Genomic DNA, 18683 nt, shown 5'->3' with positions numbered 1-18683 from the left:
GAAAATTGAATAACATCAGTTTCTCCTCAGCTTGTCAGATTTTTTTTAATAATACTCATTACTTTATGAATTCCACGTGTTGATTTTTGCGGCCTAAAACAATCAACCACCTAGACTTTTGTTCAAAGCAGAGAGGATTTTGTTTCTTTCCCTCACTGACCTGGAAATATTTTTTATCTTTTGATAAAGCAATGGATCTTGCTTTTCATTGCCCTGTTGCGGGGGCATTTTTGTAGTATGCATGCGAGTCGGACGCGCGCATAAATTAACGGATGGGAGTTTTATGAAATATTAGGTGGAGGTGGTGCCTGTTTTTGGCGTTCTGGCCTCGGGATGAATGAAGATGAATATATGCGGGCGCGCGCGCCACAACCGCACGGACGAATTCCTCTGCTGTTGCATTATTCATGAAAGTCAGCTCATTTGTTAGAGGAGCCGACGAGAAATGGGCCAGCCGGCGAAAATATGATGCTTTTCGCAAGGGCGCATAATTACAATCTGGTTACACGTACGCACGCGGCGCGGTGGCGTACCGCGCCCATGCTCTCCGCGCGCTGTGGATTTTTATCTCGGGCCAGCAAGCCGAGGAAACAATAAAATGCAATATTTCTCGGCTCTTTGGGGCCAAAGTTGAAGCTCGGCAGTACAATTATATGCAAATTTTTCGCCACCAGCGTTTGTTCGACTTTTCTACAGGGAGCATAAATTTCTCTCTCGCCACGAGAGATGCGCTGCACGTCGTTTCCAATCTCTCCACGATCTTTTTCAAATTTGAATTCTCTTCCAGCAACGCTATTATAGCTGAAACGACTTTCTTTTTTGTGGTTAGAAAGCAGCTTAGATATGGATGTCAAAGTTCAATAATATCGATTTTTTTAATTAGGGATGTGCAAATTCGATCATTTATTATTTACTGTGGTTTATTTGATAAAATGAGGATTTTCATCATGAATTTTAAAGCAGTTTTAGCGTATTTCTAGTTTATCTTTAGTTTTTCAATAATTTTTGTGTAGAAATAAATTGTAAATCAATAATTTCATCAGGGATTTCCTAGAAAGATGTCAATAGAAACGATAAAATTTTCAAGTTCCCGCGTGTAATGACACATGCTTCGCTCCTGGGAACCATAACCCTCCAAGTTTACGTTTTTTTTAATTCCCGCCAGCTACGCCTTATTTCCGGAATTAAATTAAAACATATGAAATCTCCTTACTTAACATCTCATTCAATTTTAGAACAAGGAGTTTCCCTAAAAAGTGGCATACACCGTTGTAAATATAAAGGCTATTTTAATTATTGCACATTATAGAACATTTGTTTACACTAACAGTTTGATCCACTGATTTTTGTAGCAAACAATAATTAGATTATCAATCCACTTTAAAGGCCACCTGATGGTGATCCTTTTCAGCACTTTGAAGTTTGAAAACTCTTGATTTCATTTAATTGTCGGCGACCGCCAATAATTTGAACCCAAATAACAGTTTTCCTCAAATATCTATCCAGACAAATGTTTATGAGTTATAGTTAGTTACAACACGGCGAAGCAGGTTAACCGTAAATGGCCCTTAAAAAAAGTGTGGGAATGGACTGTTGCCATGAATTGTTGAGATGAAACTCGTTTGAATATGATCGATGCAAAAAGTCTTATTTGTCATTGGAAAATGATTAAAAAATTAAATACATAGTTACAAAAATTGTATTTTAATAAAACAAACAAATCAATACTTTTGAAAAGAAAATCAAATAGTATAAGTTAAAATATAACTGAGGATGGCAAAACGTGGTTTTAAAACAAAATCATTGACTCGTAAAGGTTTTGCGATTTATAATTTCGAGCTCTTTCCTCAAGTTCGCTTACCTTTTAGCTAAAACTAACGGCAGTGTGCATTGTTGCAGATAAATTGTGACATTTCTCATTTCCAGAATCGGCTTACCCTGAGAATCAAGCAGAGCTGCTGCATTTCTTGGTCCGACATTACATCGAGATGAAATGCGAGCTCACTCGGTATACGTGTAACTATGTTTTACGATCGTCCGGTGGCCCGTTCTACCATTTCTCATCGTTATTTTACGATAAATAATAAAATAAGCCACCGCATCACGATGAGAATCGGAATTAATTGAAGAAAGACGAAAACGGATTACACCGAGAGAGGGATTTAGCGAGCGACCGAGAGTATCTCTCATACAGTTTCGAGATTTATGATGAGCGATGATTTGATGGGCGGCTCTCAATGCGCTACACGGAAAATGACTCAAAAGCTGGCTGCGTTAAAAGAGAGTGCGGGGCTAAAAAGCATACGCTGAGTGAAAAAAGAAAAAGAATCGGAGCCGTCTCTGGCCTGCGTGTATTGATATATGTTGTTGCTAACACATCGGTCGCAAGTTTGTGTGCCGCATTAACGTCAATTAGCTGTATGATAAACCGAAAAACTCTTTCTGTGAAGAAACAAGAACGCGCGATACATTTCTCAAAGGGAGAGACAGCTCAAAGTCAGTCACCAAGCAGCAGCTTTACTTTTAGCTCTCTGCGCTCTCAGTTGGATGACCTATGGCTCGAAAATTTATGGCCTGCCTGCCGCTTTTGCTCTTTCCGTCTCTGCTGTGTCGCCGCGTGCGCATAAACTGCGTTTAATTGTTTTTCTATCGACCAGCGAATAATATAAAAGGTCGGCTTGCGCGCAGCGGTGCGCCTAGCTCTCTGATTTATGCGTTCGTGCGTCCACGTTGAAACCAGAAAGAGACACACTGCATGCGTTGGGCGTAAGAAATATTCTCCAATAATCCGAGTTATTGTTTTCGAGAACGGAGCGCTATCTGATTTTCAATAAATGCAAGATGAATGGTGCAAATCGACGCTGTGATGGTGAACAACACTGACGCAACTGCTGGAGAAACTGGGACAAACCCAGAAAGCTTCTTTATACGCACGCAAATACACAGTAAATTTATTACACACTCACAAGGGGAGATCACTTTTTGATCTTAATAATATTATGGTTTTTCGCTCCCATTGGATGGTGTTTGATAAAAGATGACAATTTCCCAAAGAAAATTAAAGAGGTTTACTTGAAACTAGAAAAATTTAATAGGCAAGAGAAGTCCGATTATTTTCAAAAATTTATTGAATTGATTTTTTGGGCACAGAATTTGTGACCACCACTCCTTCTATTCGCTGCAGAAATCAATCACGTTAGGAAAATCGTGACAAGCGTGTCTATGGCGAACATGTTGTGTCTGTTGGCAAAGAATGCTTGGGGGTGTTGATGAACTCTAGGTCAATTTCAAAGAGGTAAATCTAGAAAAATCCATGCTGTCATTGCGCACACAATTGAGTTTGAGCCAATATTTGTAGCAAGTGCTGATTTTTTTATTAAGAGATTATTGACTGCCAGGTTTTTGCATATTTTCCAATGGCAAAAAAAACTTTTAGAATTCTTGAAATCGTTTGATTCTCTGTCATAAGGCAGAAGGCACACACCGTTAGATAGATTTCAACAGGTGGAATTTAAATCTGACACACAAAAATGGCAATTTGAACAAGAATTAGTAAAAATTTTAATTTTAATTGCAGCCTTGGCATTTTTCAATCATAAACTTATAAGAGTATAATATTTCGAATAATCAATCAAGACCGCTGAATAAAAATAAGTAAAAATTAATTTCTTCCAATTTATATTATTGCTCCTTGGCCGTGAATTTATTTATCAACTCAGCACTTAGAAAGTATTCAGAAAAATCAGATTTTATAGAAAACAACAAAAATTTATATCGTTCCGCAAGAATTTGAAAAGAAATTGCCTGAAGTGAAAACAAGCTCTCCAAGGAGAGCAGGGGTTGATCAACTTACTGTTTCTTCAGAGAAACATTTCGTAACGCAAATATGGATGATTTTTTTTAAATTTGCAACTTACTGAATGTTTATATTTGTTTTTTTCCATAGCACCAAAGCTATGCACAATATTAAAAAGTGGACAGATGCCAAACAACAAATGGAAATAATTAGTTTTAAGAAATTGTTTATCTATGAGCAATTTTCAAAGGGCACCTTGCTAATAGAAAATCTATCAGCACTTTAACATTTTTCTTGGCAGATTTGGATTCCTCTCTAACCAACGGTGTGTGTACCTTATTCCTTTTTGCGAAATAGAATAATATATCAGGGAGGGGTTTCTGCATTTGAAAAGCTTGCTGACTTTGCAGCCTCTTTCCTCAAATCTCGGCTATAAAATAATCCTAAGGGATTAGTTTATGCATTTTGGCAACGGGATTTTTCAGTATAACTTTTTTGATCGTATGCTCCAAAATACATACGATAGTTCAAACTTTTCTACTCCATTTTCATTCTCAAGAAACTTAATTTTTACGAAACTGAGAGGCATTTTTGTTTTGAAACACATTAAATTGCAGTTTAATTGTTGAAAAGTGAGCGAACAAATTTAATAGGCACGTCAAGAGGCGATTAAATATACTTTATTATCTTGTTTGCTCAAGTTGAGGAGAAAAATGCGGTGTAAATGAATCTGATGAGGTCATCGTGAGCAGACAAGCGGAGAAGAAGAATAAGCCGCGGCGGCGCGCGCGTGGAAATAAATAAATCGTTGCTGGCGGAATTTCGCCTTCGATCGAACGAATAAAAGTATACGAGAGCCTGGGAAACGCGCGCTGTGTGCTATGATGATTAACCCCTTTCCGTGCACATACAACACACACACAGCATGCATGCCTCTCTCGCGTTTTATAATGCAGTGCCGTGTCGTTAAAATGCATAGGAGTCACGAAAGTAGCAGCTCCTCTCTCAGCACCGCCGCCGCCGCTGCAAGTATTAATTTGCCGCGCGGCTAATAACATCGGAAAAATAAAACGGTCTGAAATCGCTCCGCTTGTAATGCCCTCTCGTCGCCGGCCCGACGCGAAACGTGTAAATAATTTACATGCAAGGCCCTCTCGTCGTCGTTATTTACTCTGCGTACCTAACCATTGCTGTATGTACAATGAGTGCTGTGTGTTTTTCGGAGTTAATTAACACCTTCTCCTCCTTCCTTTTTTGCATGCACACCGCGCGATGCACGCTGATTTCCCACACTTGCTGCACTCACAATCAGTTCACCCTTACTCAGTATGTATTGGCAGCCGGAATTTTCGCGCCCGGTTTTGATTAGAGCCGCGCTGATACTTCTCAGAAAAAGTATGACCTACACAAATGACTAAATAAACCGGGAAGGTTTGCCTTTAATGCTCTTACGTCAATCCTAAAAGCTTTTACATAAAAATTACAATTGAAATGAGGGTAAGTTACAAAAATCTTGACAATCACCACCCTCTAACCTGCCTACAAACTCAAAAATCTCAGGTCCAAAATCTCATATTAAAACTTAAAGTAAAAGCTTTGTCAGAAAAGAGGTGAAAAATCCTTCTGACCTATATAATTGAAAAAATGCCTTAAAATGAGGGAAAGGCTAAATATTTTCCTAGGTGTCCGTATGAATTTTTAGAAAATCAGCTCGAACGCTTGCAAGCGAATCAAGCGGTGAGCACTGTCTCCTTAAAACGGGAGATGGAAATAATCAGAAAATTACTCCATTCTTCAATTTATTTCAATTTAGTTCTAATAGGTTTAATTTTCACAAAATCCAACGAAGCCTTTTTACTCGACTTCTGAAGTGATTTTTTTGTAAGAAAAAGAAGCCTAAAAACAGTATTTGTCCTAAAGCTGTTGTTTTTAAAGGATTTAATTTTAATAAATTACGGTAAATCCAATCCCTTAGAACTGCAGTCTAGATACAATTTGCCACCTTCTAAAAGTATACATTTTTGCGTGAAATAATACAATTCAGTTAAAGTATAATCTTCATCAAAAGTTTTTTAATTAAAATCTATATTCATCTTCTCAAATAAGAAATGATAAGGCAAAAGATTCCCACTAAGTGACCAAAATCCAGAGCATTTTTTTTAAATATTCCCTTTTAAAGAGCGAAAGAGAAGTGTTAAATATCTCATTCCACATCCACAGCACTCACGCATTAATCTTCTTTTTTAAAGACGCTCGGGGGAAAAATTCTGCTCTTCCGATATTGTGCGCATTAAACATTTTTGCGTTGGTATCCGCACTCGATCTAGGCGAGTTGGAGGCGGTGGGCAAAATAATGTCAAACGTAAACGTCCACTTAGCGAGCACGAGAGTAATATATTCTCGCGCCAGCCGGAGAAGAGGCCCCCGTCCCCCGCCGGCGCGGTGGCTGCGGTGGTTGAGAGAGAGAGAGAGAAAGGATGTGTATCAAAGTCTGCGATCAGACACACACATGCATGCCGAGAGAGCGAGAGAGACGGGCCTTTAGCTACCTCACATGAGCCTAATGAGTCTTCATTTACATAAAACACGACACGACTCTCGCTCTTTCAGCGGAAAAAATTCCCCATCGCGAGCTGCATCTTCGCTCGCTATGCACTTGGTTTTTTCTTTTCCCCTTCGCTTCCACTTACGTCAGTGCATTACTGTTTTTTCACTGCATCCGTATAATATTTCGCGAGATGATCGGCCGGCCGCGCGGCTCATTTGCATCCGAAAGCACGATTTTGATGCTTTGAATTTTATTGAGCTATGCAAGCGAGCAAGCTGCTTTATGCAAATGCGCGAGGGAATTCAAAAAATGCCTAATTGTCTCCGGCGGCCGCGTCATGATGACCAGAGGCGCGTCTCGCTGGGAAATTGCATATCCTTGTGTGGGCGCAGGCTGCTGGGAAAATTGCTTATTTTGTTCAGCTATCAATTTTCATTCCTGCCTTTCCTCTGAGGCTCTGTAGTGTAGTTGTAACTTTGTTATTAAATGTGCCTGGTGGTTTAACGTGGAGCAAGTAAAATAAATACTTGGGAAACGCATTCTTAGGCTTTTTGTCCTTTTTTCTTTACAATAATTTCACGATTTATTACGTAATTATCAATATTGCACTCTGAATAATTCAACATTCAAATGATTTAAAATATAATTTGAGCGAAACGAGATTTTTAATAGCAAAGGTAAGGTGGAAATATGGTATTCAATTAATCTTTACAATTATTATATTTCTGCAGACACGCGTGTCATTAAAAAATATTAAAATACAAACTTAAAAATCCATTTAATTAAAACTTTTCTACCAAAGATTAGATATTATAAAAATTTAATTACCGATAAAAAGCAAAATTGTAGATGCTCAATTAAATAATATAATTTATTATTTATATTAAAAATATTTGAGTATATATATTAATTTTATTAGATTTGTTTTTACGTTAGCATAGCTAGTAAAAAATTGTAAAAATGTCAACCTCTCTGATAGCAGCAGAAAGTTGTGCTGGGGTCTGGTGACTTTTATTTTTTTATGCTCCAATTGACCAATTGATTTTTTGCGGGTTTTACGGGAATTTGAAAGTAAAAATTTCAGGTTGGTCGCAGAACAAATTTTTTGAAATAGTTGAACTCATCTCACCCAATACAAACAACTTTTCTGTTTACTTCATAGAGGTAGGTCAAAGATCAAGATGAGGTGTCATTTTTTTATTGAGTCAAATTTGAAAAACAAGAGGCTGCAAAACATTTAAGTTTCTTAAAATTTTTTAGAGCCCTCAAAATTAGGTTAGAACCGTAAGAATTAGAAATCGCCTTTATCTTTTTTTTAATATTAATCAACCAAAATGGTGTGTCAAGTAAGGTTGTCACGTCTAAATCTCAGCTTCAAATTGTCATATTTTCAGAATCCGCACACTGCTAAACTATAGTCAAAATCTCCCATTGATAGCCGAAGCAGTCTAAGCTGCCAACCCTTCAACCCCCTTTTTACACCCCAAAAAAACACTTTTTTTATTGTTTGCACCTCACTTCGCAACGGGGTTGAGTGTTTATCACCATGAAATTGCTATAATAGTACATCTTGAGACATGAATAAGAGTTGAACGGTATGCAGCTTTCGTGTTTTTCACTGTTAGAATTATTGTTTGTGTTAAATTTTGCTCAAATTCAATCTGACTATCATCCCTCTTTCTCGCCCCTAGGATAGAGCTAATCAGAAAAAACTGTTTTTGTAAACAAAAGATATGCGGACAGCATGATTTTCTCTCGAAACAATTTCATCGCTCGCAGGAAGAGCTAATTAAGAATGTGTTGCGCCGCATTGCGAGATTGTAGCTGTGACAACTCGGTTATATACTGAAAGGTGCAGGACATTCGATTTCAATCAACAAGAAAGACATTTGTTCAATTGGCGGTGCGGACAGAATTATGAGCATGATCGAAATGCAATAAGAGCGCTGAGTGCACTTTGCCATTTGCTGCTTCGTCGGCTTGATGGATGCGCCGATAATTCAGCCGCGAGAGCATGACATCATTTGTTTACCCGATCTGCATCTCTTCTCAGATTCTCACCCAGCGTCGCGATTTATTTCTCGAGATTGCACACGTCTATAATTGTGCCGAGGAAATTTCATTCCGCGAAATCACTCTTTCAGCTGTCACTCATAAATTTCGCGTTCGTAATTGTGGGTGATGAGCTAACGATTCGCCGGCAAATCGCATGCATGGGAAAACTCTCTCGCAGCTCTATCGCTCCGTAATGGGCATTTATTATTAAATTTGACATTATCCTCCGCCGCGCGCGTTTGCACAGCGAAACAACTATTTTGTGTGTGTGATCGAGCGCGGAGACGGCCGTTTATCTTCCCTTCCTCCAATTTTCGCGAGCGGGAATGCAGAGAAATCATAAATCTCGCCGCTCTTTTGCGTCTGCCGATCTATTCTGCAAAATTTGACCTTAGTATCCGCTTGAATGATTACAAAACAAGTTGGTTTTTGTTCTAACAGGCGATTTTTTTGGTCAAAACATTATCAGTTTTGCAGTTTAAAGAAATTGGAAATATTTGAAACGAAGAATACTTTAGCTTTTATTTTATAAAACGTTAAAATTATAATTGAATAGACCTAGCGTGGAATTTTAAAAGATTTTCACGTTCATTTAAGAAATAGTATCTTTTCGGGTTTGTCTAGCTTATCGGTGTGCGGTTTTTGAAAGACCGATATTTAGAACATGAGATTTTGGCGTTTAAACAATTTTTGAATTTCCGAAAGCAAGAGTATGTTCCTTTCCTGGACACAGGCTCAGTTTTGGTTCATTTAGAAAATTTCATTCAAAACACAAAATAAACCTTACCCCGTTCTCAAAAGCTTCAAATTTTGCTAATTCCATTGAATTTGAATTTTTTCAGCTGGTTTTCCCAGACTAAATCATTGATGCATAAAATGCATCATCATAAGAGTTTCCTTGATGGAAAATTTGTCCGTTCTCCAGAATAGGAAACCTCTCTGGTTATGTCTAAATCGATTTGTATATTCATGAATCAGGCATAAATTGACGTCGATGTATTCAATGCAGAAATTTTGATCGATTCGCTTGTCTATTGTTTTTTTTTTAACAATATTTCTTCCTTAAATGTAAATGCAAGTTTTCCTAAGGTGCTTCTAAGAAGCATCATCTCCAATTTTCAGCTGATGCAACCCGAGAAAAATGCCGAAAATAATTTTGCTCGTAAATCCATTGAGAGAAGAAGAAGAAGAAGAATCGAAGAAAATGGGACCGATTGTGTGAGAATCGAGCGAAATCGGCATTAATCAAACAAACTGATTGGCGATGAACGGTTGTAAGGGTCGATTGTTAAGGAGCGAAACGGCGCCGAGGAATTCCAGCCCGGCTGCTTAATTGGCGAATCGGCATGATGAAAGCCAGGGTCCTTACCTGCACATTGTTACGAAGTATTCCGTCATAAACCAGCAGCCAATGACAGCATTCCCAAATCAATCTGCAAGCAGACGAGAAGAAAGAGGTTCAAAAGGGCACCGAGCATCGCATTTAAATGAATTTAACGGCCATGTGTGTGTTTTCGGCGGCTGGCGGCCAGAGAAATGCGCGCTCCGGCCGTCTTTATCTTGATGCGAAATTATTTTCCGTCGATCTGATAGCGTGTGGATGGAAAAATTCACTAGCGCACTAATATGATTTCCAATCAGATTTATTATTTCGAGCCTCGAGTGCGCGCGCGGGGCGTGAACTTGTGAACAAATTTATGACCACACAAATATTAAATAACACGTCGCGCTATTTTATCTGCTCATTTTTATTTCTCGTCCGGCCGTCGGCTGGCCTGGTGTGTGTGTGTACACGTTTAGTGTGTAAAATATCTGGTCTTTTCGCATCAAGACTAAATCATTGCGCGCGCGGTCGTAGGAGTCGAGTGCAGAGATAATTAAATTAACATAATAATGTGACATTAAATTTTATGACTTTGTTTTAAATCAATACGAGCTAGGTGATAAATTCCCAGCACACGCGAAGACAGAAGATAAAACAGCGCATTATACGCCATTATTGCTGTTGTTATTCGTATTACCGAGAGCAGTGCATTTCAAGCGCGGCCTTGGCCATATATTTTACTCTTATTGTACACACACTTTTACCCCTTCACCGCCGCCACAGCCGCCGCGCGCGCGACTAGAACGTGTGTCCCCAGTAGTCGACCAGTTCCTACTTCACATCCGCGACGAGTGAGAGCAGAGAACCATTTTTACTGTTTTACCTTGATCCTTCCTCTAGCTCTTTTTGAAATGCTCGGAATTCTGGCCGCGCGCGGTAATAAATTTGCTTTTGTTTCTTATCTCAGCGCGTTGATGAATGTAAAGTGTTGGGCGTTGCAAAAACGCCTAATGCTCAATCGTATCTATTTCACCCAAGGGTATCGGGCAGAAATGATTGGCTATTAGAGCACCGAGATAAAATCGCGACTGGCAATATAATTCGAAAGAAATTGACGTGTGCAAGTCCGCAAATCATACAGATTTGCAAGCTGAAAACGCATCAAATGTTTACAGCTTCCTAAATCTGCTCGCCATTGGTGATAATTTGTTTGATTATATATATGAAATCACAGGATACTAAATTTCTATACCAGCACGATTAACAAAAAAAATTAGATTAAATAATTTTCTTGAGTAAACAGCCAATATTTTATGTGCACATATTTGTCTCTTAAAAAAACTGTAAGAATATTGAATTATTTTGCTGAAAGGAAGCGGAAAAATAACCTAAAATGTTTTAAAAATTTGCAGATGATGTGCAGCGAACTGCTGGAGATTGTTTTAAAAATTTTAAATATCTGCCAGAAAATGTTTGCAGAGATTTACCGAAGCCATAAATTCGTTAAGAGTTCTATCAAAAACTAAACTTGGGATTGCACAACATATATTCAGCTCAGAAAAGACAGAAAGTGCCTAGTAACAACCAATTTCAATTAGTCGCAATGTTGTATTGAATCTGAAGAGCTGCTCCATTCAAAAGCTTTAAGATGACCAGTGAGACAGTGGCATTTCAATGACATTATTAAACTGCTAAATTATCTGCCATATTTTAATAGTTTTTGGTTGATTTAAAATAGATTAAACAAAAAATAAGTCGTAAAATGTAATCTACTTAGCCATGCACAGCTACAGCCCTTTAAAGCTTACAATTAGTTGGCAACAATCCTTTATAAATACACAAAACTAAATTGAAGGTGTTAATTAGGAAAATAAAATCTCTAAATGGAAAGAGAATTTACTTCCAAGATTTTACGTTCAGTGTCAGAAATAGATAATTAAAAAAAATGAAAGTTAGCGAGACCCGTGCTGGATCAATTTTAGTCTTTCTCACTTTCATTTACATATTATAAATAAAAATCTCATTCTATAAAGCGATTTTATATTTTCTTATTAAAATCTTAAAATTAATTCTAGTAGTCCAGTCACATTATTCTGTAAATTGGAATGTCAACGCGAAAATATTATTATATATAAATCATTAAAAATTGCATGGACCAAATAAATTTTTATTTCTTAAATTATCAACCATTCTTTGCATTTTTTAGTTTTTATATCCTAATTAATAAATAAAACTGGTTTGCATCTCAAATGGAGTGAACGTATAATGATAATAATCTTCAAAGATGTCTACGATGGTTAAATTGGGAAATAAAAATAACGTAAATTTGAAATAAAATGACTACAAAAATTAGCAATAAAATTAATCAGGACAAAAAATAGAAAATGACTGACCAGAGAAGAGGAGTCACCCCGTCGGCGAGGGCTTGGGCGAGCGGGCGGACGAGGCACAGCTGGGCGAGAGAGGGTCCACACGCGACTGACAGGTCCAGGTACTACGCCAGCATGATAGTATTTTCGCTCCGCCTCTCAGGGCACGATTGGCCGCCGCGACCTGAGCACCACGTGCAATCTTCCTCCTTTTTCTCACCCGCACTATGATTATTTCCATCATCCCGACCGACCGACCAAGAGAGCCCGAGAGAGAGAGAGAGAGAGAGAGAGAGAGAGAGAGAGAGAGAGAGAGAGACCCGTGTGACTAATTCCAGCACTCGTCGGCGCGCGGATGCTGCCTTTTCGTTCCTTTTCCAGTTTGCTCTCCACTGACGTTTTATTTTTCTCTCTGGCAGGACCAAATTTTTTAAATTATGACAGCCAGCCAGCTCATCTTGTGTTCGCTCGTCCCTCCTGGCGGGTTCATTACATTTCGACTTTCGCACACGAACGGACAGAATTTCGCTTTATTATTTTTATAGTTTGTTAAAAACATAATTTTTTATATAATGTTTGTAAAGTAGAGTTTTTCTTTTTTAGTTAATATATAATTTAAAAATATATATTTTCTGAAATTTTGCTAAAAGTGAAACTTTTTTAATTTTTATATTATTTAAATCATTTTATAAACTTTGTTTCAATTTTAGTAATAAAATTATAATATACTTTAACTTTTTACTAGATTATTTTTAAAATAAAGCCTTTTCATATATTTTTATTAATTAAATTCAACCAATTATGTTTGTAATAAACTATCGACAATATGTTACTCTTGATGATGGAATGACCGTATTTATATCTTTTATTATCTTGATGCTGGCTGTATGTGGGAAAGTGGTGGCGAGAGCCATCTAAAACAGCCTCCGCGAATCACACCACTTGAGCAGCCGTCAGAGAACCGGCAAACCGGCTTTTAGGTGCGCTCCGTGGTCTCTAGGTGAGTCGGAGTCGCGCAAGTATCGACCCGAAATCATGTGACTCGCTCTCCGCGTGAGTTTGTGGTCTCCGAGGCTGCTGTCATTGCGATGCTTGTTGCACATTTGCGCCACTAGTTTTATATTCTAATCCGAAGGCTTGATTAGACGTTCGAAAGCAGTTTTCCTATTTTAGCAACATGATTCCTCAGAGTTCCGCCTCGAACTCCCTCAAGGTGTGTAAATCTCTTTTTGAATAACAGTACGGTGATTTTAACTTTGTTTTGGTTGTCTCGGCAGGTGACATTCCTGGTGCACTTCTTGCTGATCGCCTGGTAAGAAACAGGGATTGACCTGGATTTTGCTCATTTGTGACTTTCTCAGGGGTGTGCAGGGCGCCTGGAGCCCCGATTCCTATCTCTTCTACAACGCCTTCTTCCTGATTACTCTGCTGTGGTCGATGCACAGCCCGGACTCAGAAGACCCTGTCCAAATGGCACGGATTTCGGTCTAATAATTTCACTCTTACTGATTTTTTGAATTTTTAGGGTCTATGCGTCAACCTGATCTGCATTGTTTTAGACATTATTGTCATTAGTGTGTACTACCCTTCGTTTATTAGTCTAAGTAAGTAAAAAAGTTTTCAATTTTGACTAAAAATTTAAATTAATTTATCTGCTGTTAACGCAGCTATTGAATTTTCTTTGTTTAAGGGTGGCACTCAGGTAATTCTATTATTTCTCTCGATTTTTCAAAAATAGTTTGTGTTGGATGCAGTGGAGTTCCAAATTTAATGTTCTTTTGAGACTTGTCGGTCATATACAGACAATATGGCGCCTCTGTATTCCAACACTGATTCCTGATTCCTTTTAATTGGTGAAATAATTTACTTAAATAATTTCGCTAGAAGTTTGAAAGAACTTTCGTAAATTTCGTTTTATATACCCTAGTACCAGCCATTTCTGCGTGACATTTTGATGGATTAATTTTAATCATTTTCGTAATTTTAATTTAAGTATTAGAAAAGCTCTTGTTGAAAGATTTATTTTGATCTTTTTAAAATCTGAATTCAAAGAACACGCATGTGTGGAAAATGTTAATTTTTTCTATGATGCCTGAAAAATACAAAATCTGAGAATTTCTGGAATTAGCCTCCACGATAGCCATCAAGCGCTAGACAAGGAGAACCCGTATTTATTTTGTGACGTCATCACTGTTAGGGTGACAACTTTTAAAACGATTGTTTGGTATCCTTTTGGTGCCCAATTAGTTTCTAATTAGTTTCTAATTGGAATTTTTTGCACACATAATATTTTATAAAGAGGAAGAAAAATTGGTTCAATAACTCTTGAAGAACTGTTCCTTTAAAGACACTTAGATTTGCACCTAAGTTTTCATTCTATAGCACAGATTTGGCGGAATATTGTTCTACAGGCTGTAGCACTGAACTTGAAATATGTACCTTTTGTACCAAACAATCAGCAAATGGAACAACATTCAGGGTCTGTCCTGAATATCAGCGGCCATGAGACTGATGACGTCACAATATGGTCGCTCTCTAGTAAATAGCTAAGTAGGCGGCTAATTCCAAAAATTCCAACGGCACTCTGATTTTCACAATTTTTAGCTCAACATTTCGAATGATATATTTTGACATTCATATCTATTAAGTATATTATATTATTGATTTTTATTTCAGTGGGCAGCGAGAGATTCAGCGTCGGCATGGCAATCATCAACCTGCTGCTGCGTCCGGTTTCGTGTTTCGGCCTGTACCGCGGCCTCCAGGACAGGGTGGGCTCTACAAGCGTCACCATCCTTCCGACCGGTGGTACCAACGTCTTCGGAAACATGTTTGGTGAGCTGCCGCCAAAAAGTGAGCCCTGACGTAATTCGCTTTTCTATTGGAAATTCCAGGACAGACGACCCCTCGCGGCCCTTACGAGGACATGGACCAAAGCAGGGGACAGCCACCGGTAGTACCCCAGGCGTCGGCCGCCACAGCTGACAAGACTTACTACAACATTGGATAACCACCGAAATATTCTTTTTTCCTTTTTACAAGCACTGATTGATTTCAAGAAAGCAATTTTCTGCTGGGAAGATGATTTATTCACAAAATTTCAAATACTCTGAATTGCATATCGCTATTTTATTTTTGGACCATTTGTGATTTTTATCACCCTCCTGTTGGAAAATTGTGTTTGTTAACAACGTATTAAATCAAAAGATGATCATATTACTGCCATATTTTCAGTGCATTTGCTTTTTACTAAAAACAAGCGGAGCAATTTATACTAACTGCACGGGACAGTCAAAGCTTAAATTAAGATGTAAGTAAGAAAAAGTGATATGCTAATCATTCCAATAATTGAAGCAGTATTTTTCGTTTAAATTCAAGCTCTCTTCTTTAAATATAGTCGTCTAGGAAATTGTTATACATATTGTCATGTGCTTAAAATGTGATGTTTGATGTAATTACGGTAATTATTGTGTTGATGAAATCAAGAGTTAATTTAATTGCTGTCTCCAAAACCAGACGTTTTATTTCGTTCCTAATTAATATTAACGCTCTTGTCAGTTTTCACCTGCCGCGTGTGGTCAAAAGGTAAAACGTGAGGTGGCGGCGCTGAACAGCTCCCTTTCGAAGGTAAACATGTTTGGAAAAAATTAAGTCAGTCGTTTTAAATTGCAGGTGTCCCCTTTATTCGCGATGGTTAGAACTATTCATGGCTCACCATATAATTTTCATAATTTTTGAAGGGGTGAGTTAGGTCTTGAAGAGGGAATGTACGCAAATCCATTTTTAAGGTGATAGCAAACAGGTGCAAAAAGCGCTGGAAAATTAATTAGTTCCCTTCAGACGAGGGGTTAAGGATGGATGAAAAATATTTTCGATATTTTCTGGTTTTATTAGCCTAATTGTCTTTTCCATCATTCATTGAGTTTTACAGAAAATTTGTGACACTTCCATTTTAGCTTTATAAATAGTAATATTTCAAATACTATCAGAAAATGAGGAAAAAGCTAAATCTTTCCCAGGTTGCTCCTTGAATTTAAATGATTAATTTACACACATTATTTTGATTAATATGTCAATTTTCCCCTCCCGCGTTTTCTAAGAGTTTCATTGTAATGAAAAGATACGAGGCCAGATGGCAGCACTGAGCAGATCCTCTCGACCAACTTCAAAACATATGTGTTCGTTATGCCGGCAAATCAGTAAACAAAACAAACACCGCAAGTTTGGAAAATCTGCTAGTCGAGCAATTGTTTGGGATTTTCGAATTACAAGTTAATTTACAACCTAGATTTTTCGTGATGGTAGGAATATTTTATTTCTTACGTATAAAAATTTGATTTTTTTTTCAGATTTATCTTAGTTTCAAAGTAATCTTTACATATTATGGTTCTGCAGGGCTATTTTATGTGTATTATATTAAATAGAAAAAGGTTATGACTTTTCCGAGGCGTTTAAAATTCCACTGATGAATCATTTAAATTAGACGTAGATTTATATTTGACGGTGGTTTGAAAACAATTTTAATGAAATATAATTTTTCGTTCCAGTCTGTCACGCTGCACACGGATGTTGGAGATATGAAAATAGAACTGCAGTGCGAAAAGTGCCCGAAATCATGTGAAGTGAGTGCGTGTTGATAAGTTGATAATCTGACGGCTAAAACTAACAGGAAACAATTATTCAATTGCAGAACTTTTTGGCCCTTTGTGCAAGCGACTATTTCGTTGGCTGCACCTTCCACAGAAACATCAAAGGATTCATAGTGCAAACTGGAGATCCGGACAACACGGGCAAAGGTGGACAGTCGATTTGGGGCAGGAAATTCGAAGACGAATTCTGTGAAGACTTGAAGGTGATTTTAAATTTTAAATCAGCTTGAAATGATATCAATTCGCAGTATTTAAATTTATAAAAGGTTAAACAAATCTTTAACAAACTGAGCTCTTATATTCTTTTATTTTTTCCAAAAGAGAGACATAAAAAGTTCAAACTTTTTCTTATTAGAGTAAATTCGTTGCAATTGAGGCAATGTTTATTTTATGTTCCAGCACGATGCGAGAGGCACAGTTTCAATGGCCAACAGTGGTCCAGATTCAAACGCCAGCCAGTTTTTCATTGCTTATGGACCGCAGCCGAGTTTGGACCTCAAATACACCCTCTTTGGAAAGTAAGTTTATATTTCCTTCTTTTTATAATCGTGTGGTACTCACGGTTTGTACTCCTATTAAGAGTGATCGATGGAATCGACGCACTGGACGAGCTGGAGAAAATGAATGTCAACGCGAAAAACTACCGCCCCCTCACCGAAACTAGAATCAACAAAATCACAATTCATGCAAACCCACTAGCTGGGTAGTGCGCAATTTGTCTTACTCAATAAATTAATATTATTTTTCTCACATTCTTGTATATTTAATATTGTCTTTTTTAACACTTAGATTTCCAAAGTGGAGCCCAAGGTGCTGACTTTCTTTCTCCTTTAGATGGTATTAAAGTGTCAAATGAGATTACGTTGTCAATTACCAGCATAAATACCAACAGCTGGCATGAAAGTCGGTTATTTTTTATAATCTTAGGACCAAGGCTGAGCTAGCTGTTGTTCGTTAGCATCCATTAAATAGTTCCCAGCTAATTCAGTGTATTTAATTAAAAATTAACTACCCTTCATTATTGTTATATAATCTAAATGTTATGTGTGCCAGTTGTTGAAACAAACATTATAAAAATTCATCTCCTTTACATGGAGCTATTTTATAGGCTAGACGCACTAAAAAGCCAATCTCATCTACGATGAAATTACGGCCATCCTTTCTCAGTCAAGGTTATGAAACCAAGCAGTCGCTCTGTCCTTGATTTCATCTGCTAGACACCAGACTCCGCATGAATATTTTTACCAGGACTTTTTTTAAATAAGCTACGTTACTTGAAATAGTTGAAAAAAATTGAGTTTCCAATCCTATCAAAAAATCTTAAGTCCAAGGGAATGTTCAATTTTTTTATTTTCAATTTAAAGAGGCTAAAATTTCTTGATAAAATTTGTCTAAAATTTGCTCTAAATACTAACATAATATTTTTAAAAATGTAACACTGAGAAAATATAGAAAAAAAACTATATGTACTTCCTTTGATGGAATTTTTCCTAAATGGAAATTAAAAATGTAAACATTTTTAACCAAAGAACTAGGACATTTTTCTGTATTGTTTTCAAAGTTAGCGTTTAATCGAGGGTAAACTGGCACGTTGGAAAAACTTCCGTTGTAGGGTTGGATGAGAGGTTTCCATTGCCAAATTTCAGACCAAAATGTGGAGTATTTCCTGAGTTGAAGTTTTCACTTTTGGCACTTGACAAATGATTAGATTATATCGGTAATAATATAAGTTTCAAGATAGCTACAAAGATGCGGTTTGGACCAAAAAACTTGCAAAAATGTCCTCTACAACGTTTCAATTCAATCCAAAGCTATATATGTTTAATTTTTATGTTTCAAATATTAACTCAAAGTATAAAATTAAAGATTTGTGAAAGAGACACATCAAAAAATATTTCCTCTTCAAAATGAACCCTATTAACTCACTGTTTAATGTTTTAAG

At 37.3% G+C, this 18683-nt stretch overlaps 3 protein-coding genes across 4 annotated transcripts in view; 2 read left to right on the top strand and 1 right to left on the bottom strand.

Moving 5' to 3' along the window:
- Window positions 1–12264, bottom strand: part of dysf (dysfusion) — a 55293-nt gene extending 43029 nt beyond the window's left edge. Inside the window, exons 1-2 of the mRNA XM_065477889.1 lie at window positions 12117–12264; window positions 9769–9832 (exon numbers count right to left, since the gene is read on the bottom strand). Coding sequence (XP_065333961.1) covers window positions 9769–9797 — 29 coding nt within the window. The 5' untranslated portion in view covers window positions 9798–9832; window positions 12117–12264. The remainder of the gene's footprint in view (window positions 1–9768; window positions 9833–12116) is intronic.
- Window positions 12265–13093: 829 nt separating this feature from the next.
- On the top strand, window positions 13094–15604 carry LOC135936756 (type-1 angiotensin II receptor-associated protein). 2 transcript variants are annotated; one of them, XM_065479695.1, is made up of 6 exons: window positions 13094–13305; window positions 13370–13404; window positions 13454–13565; window positions 13618–13696; window positions 14769–14922; window positions 14987–15604. In XM_065479695.1, the coding sequence occupies exons 1-6, from the start codon at window positions 13270–13272 to the stop codon at window positions 15075–15077; spliced, it is 507 nt and encodes a 168-aa protein (XP_065335767.1). In that variant the 5' UTR covers window positions 13094–13269; the 3' UTR covers window positions 15078–15604. The 2 variants fall into 2 exon arrangements, with proteins under 2 accessions (XP_065335767.1, XP_065335766.1); XM_065479694.1 differs by having other exon boundaries at window positions 13101–13305; window positions 14769–14927.
- A 638-nt stretch (window positions 15605–16242) lies between these two features.
- Window positions 16243–17491, top strand: LOC135935702 (peptidyl-prolyl cis-trans isomerase-like 3). The gene is made up of 5 exons (XM_065478226.1): window positions 16243–16393; window positions 16640–16714; window positions 16783–16944; window positions 17141–17259; window positions 17322–17491. Exons 1-5 carry the CDS (start codon window positions 16391–16393, stop codon window positions 17446–17448), a joined length of 486 nt encoding a protein of 161 aa, XP_065334298.1. The 5' UTR covers window positions 16243–16390; the 3' UTR covers window positions 17449–17491.
- The last annotated feature ends 1192 nt before the right edge of the window (window positions 17492–18683 follow it).

This window comes from Cloeon dipterum, chromosome 2, assembly GCF_949628265.1.
Source record: "Cloeon dipterum chromosome 2, ieCloDipt1.1, whole genome shotgun sequence".
Classification (NCBI taxonomy): domain Eukaryota; kingdom Metazoa; phylum Arthropoda; class Insecta; order Ephemeroptera; family Baetidae; genus Cloeon; species Cloeon dipterum.
The sequence above is the reverse complement of the archived record's forward strand: the minus strand, read 5'-3'. Positions and strand labels throughout refer to the sequence as shown.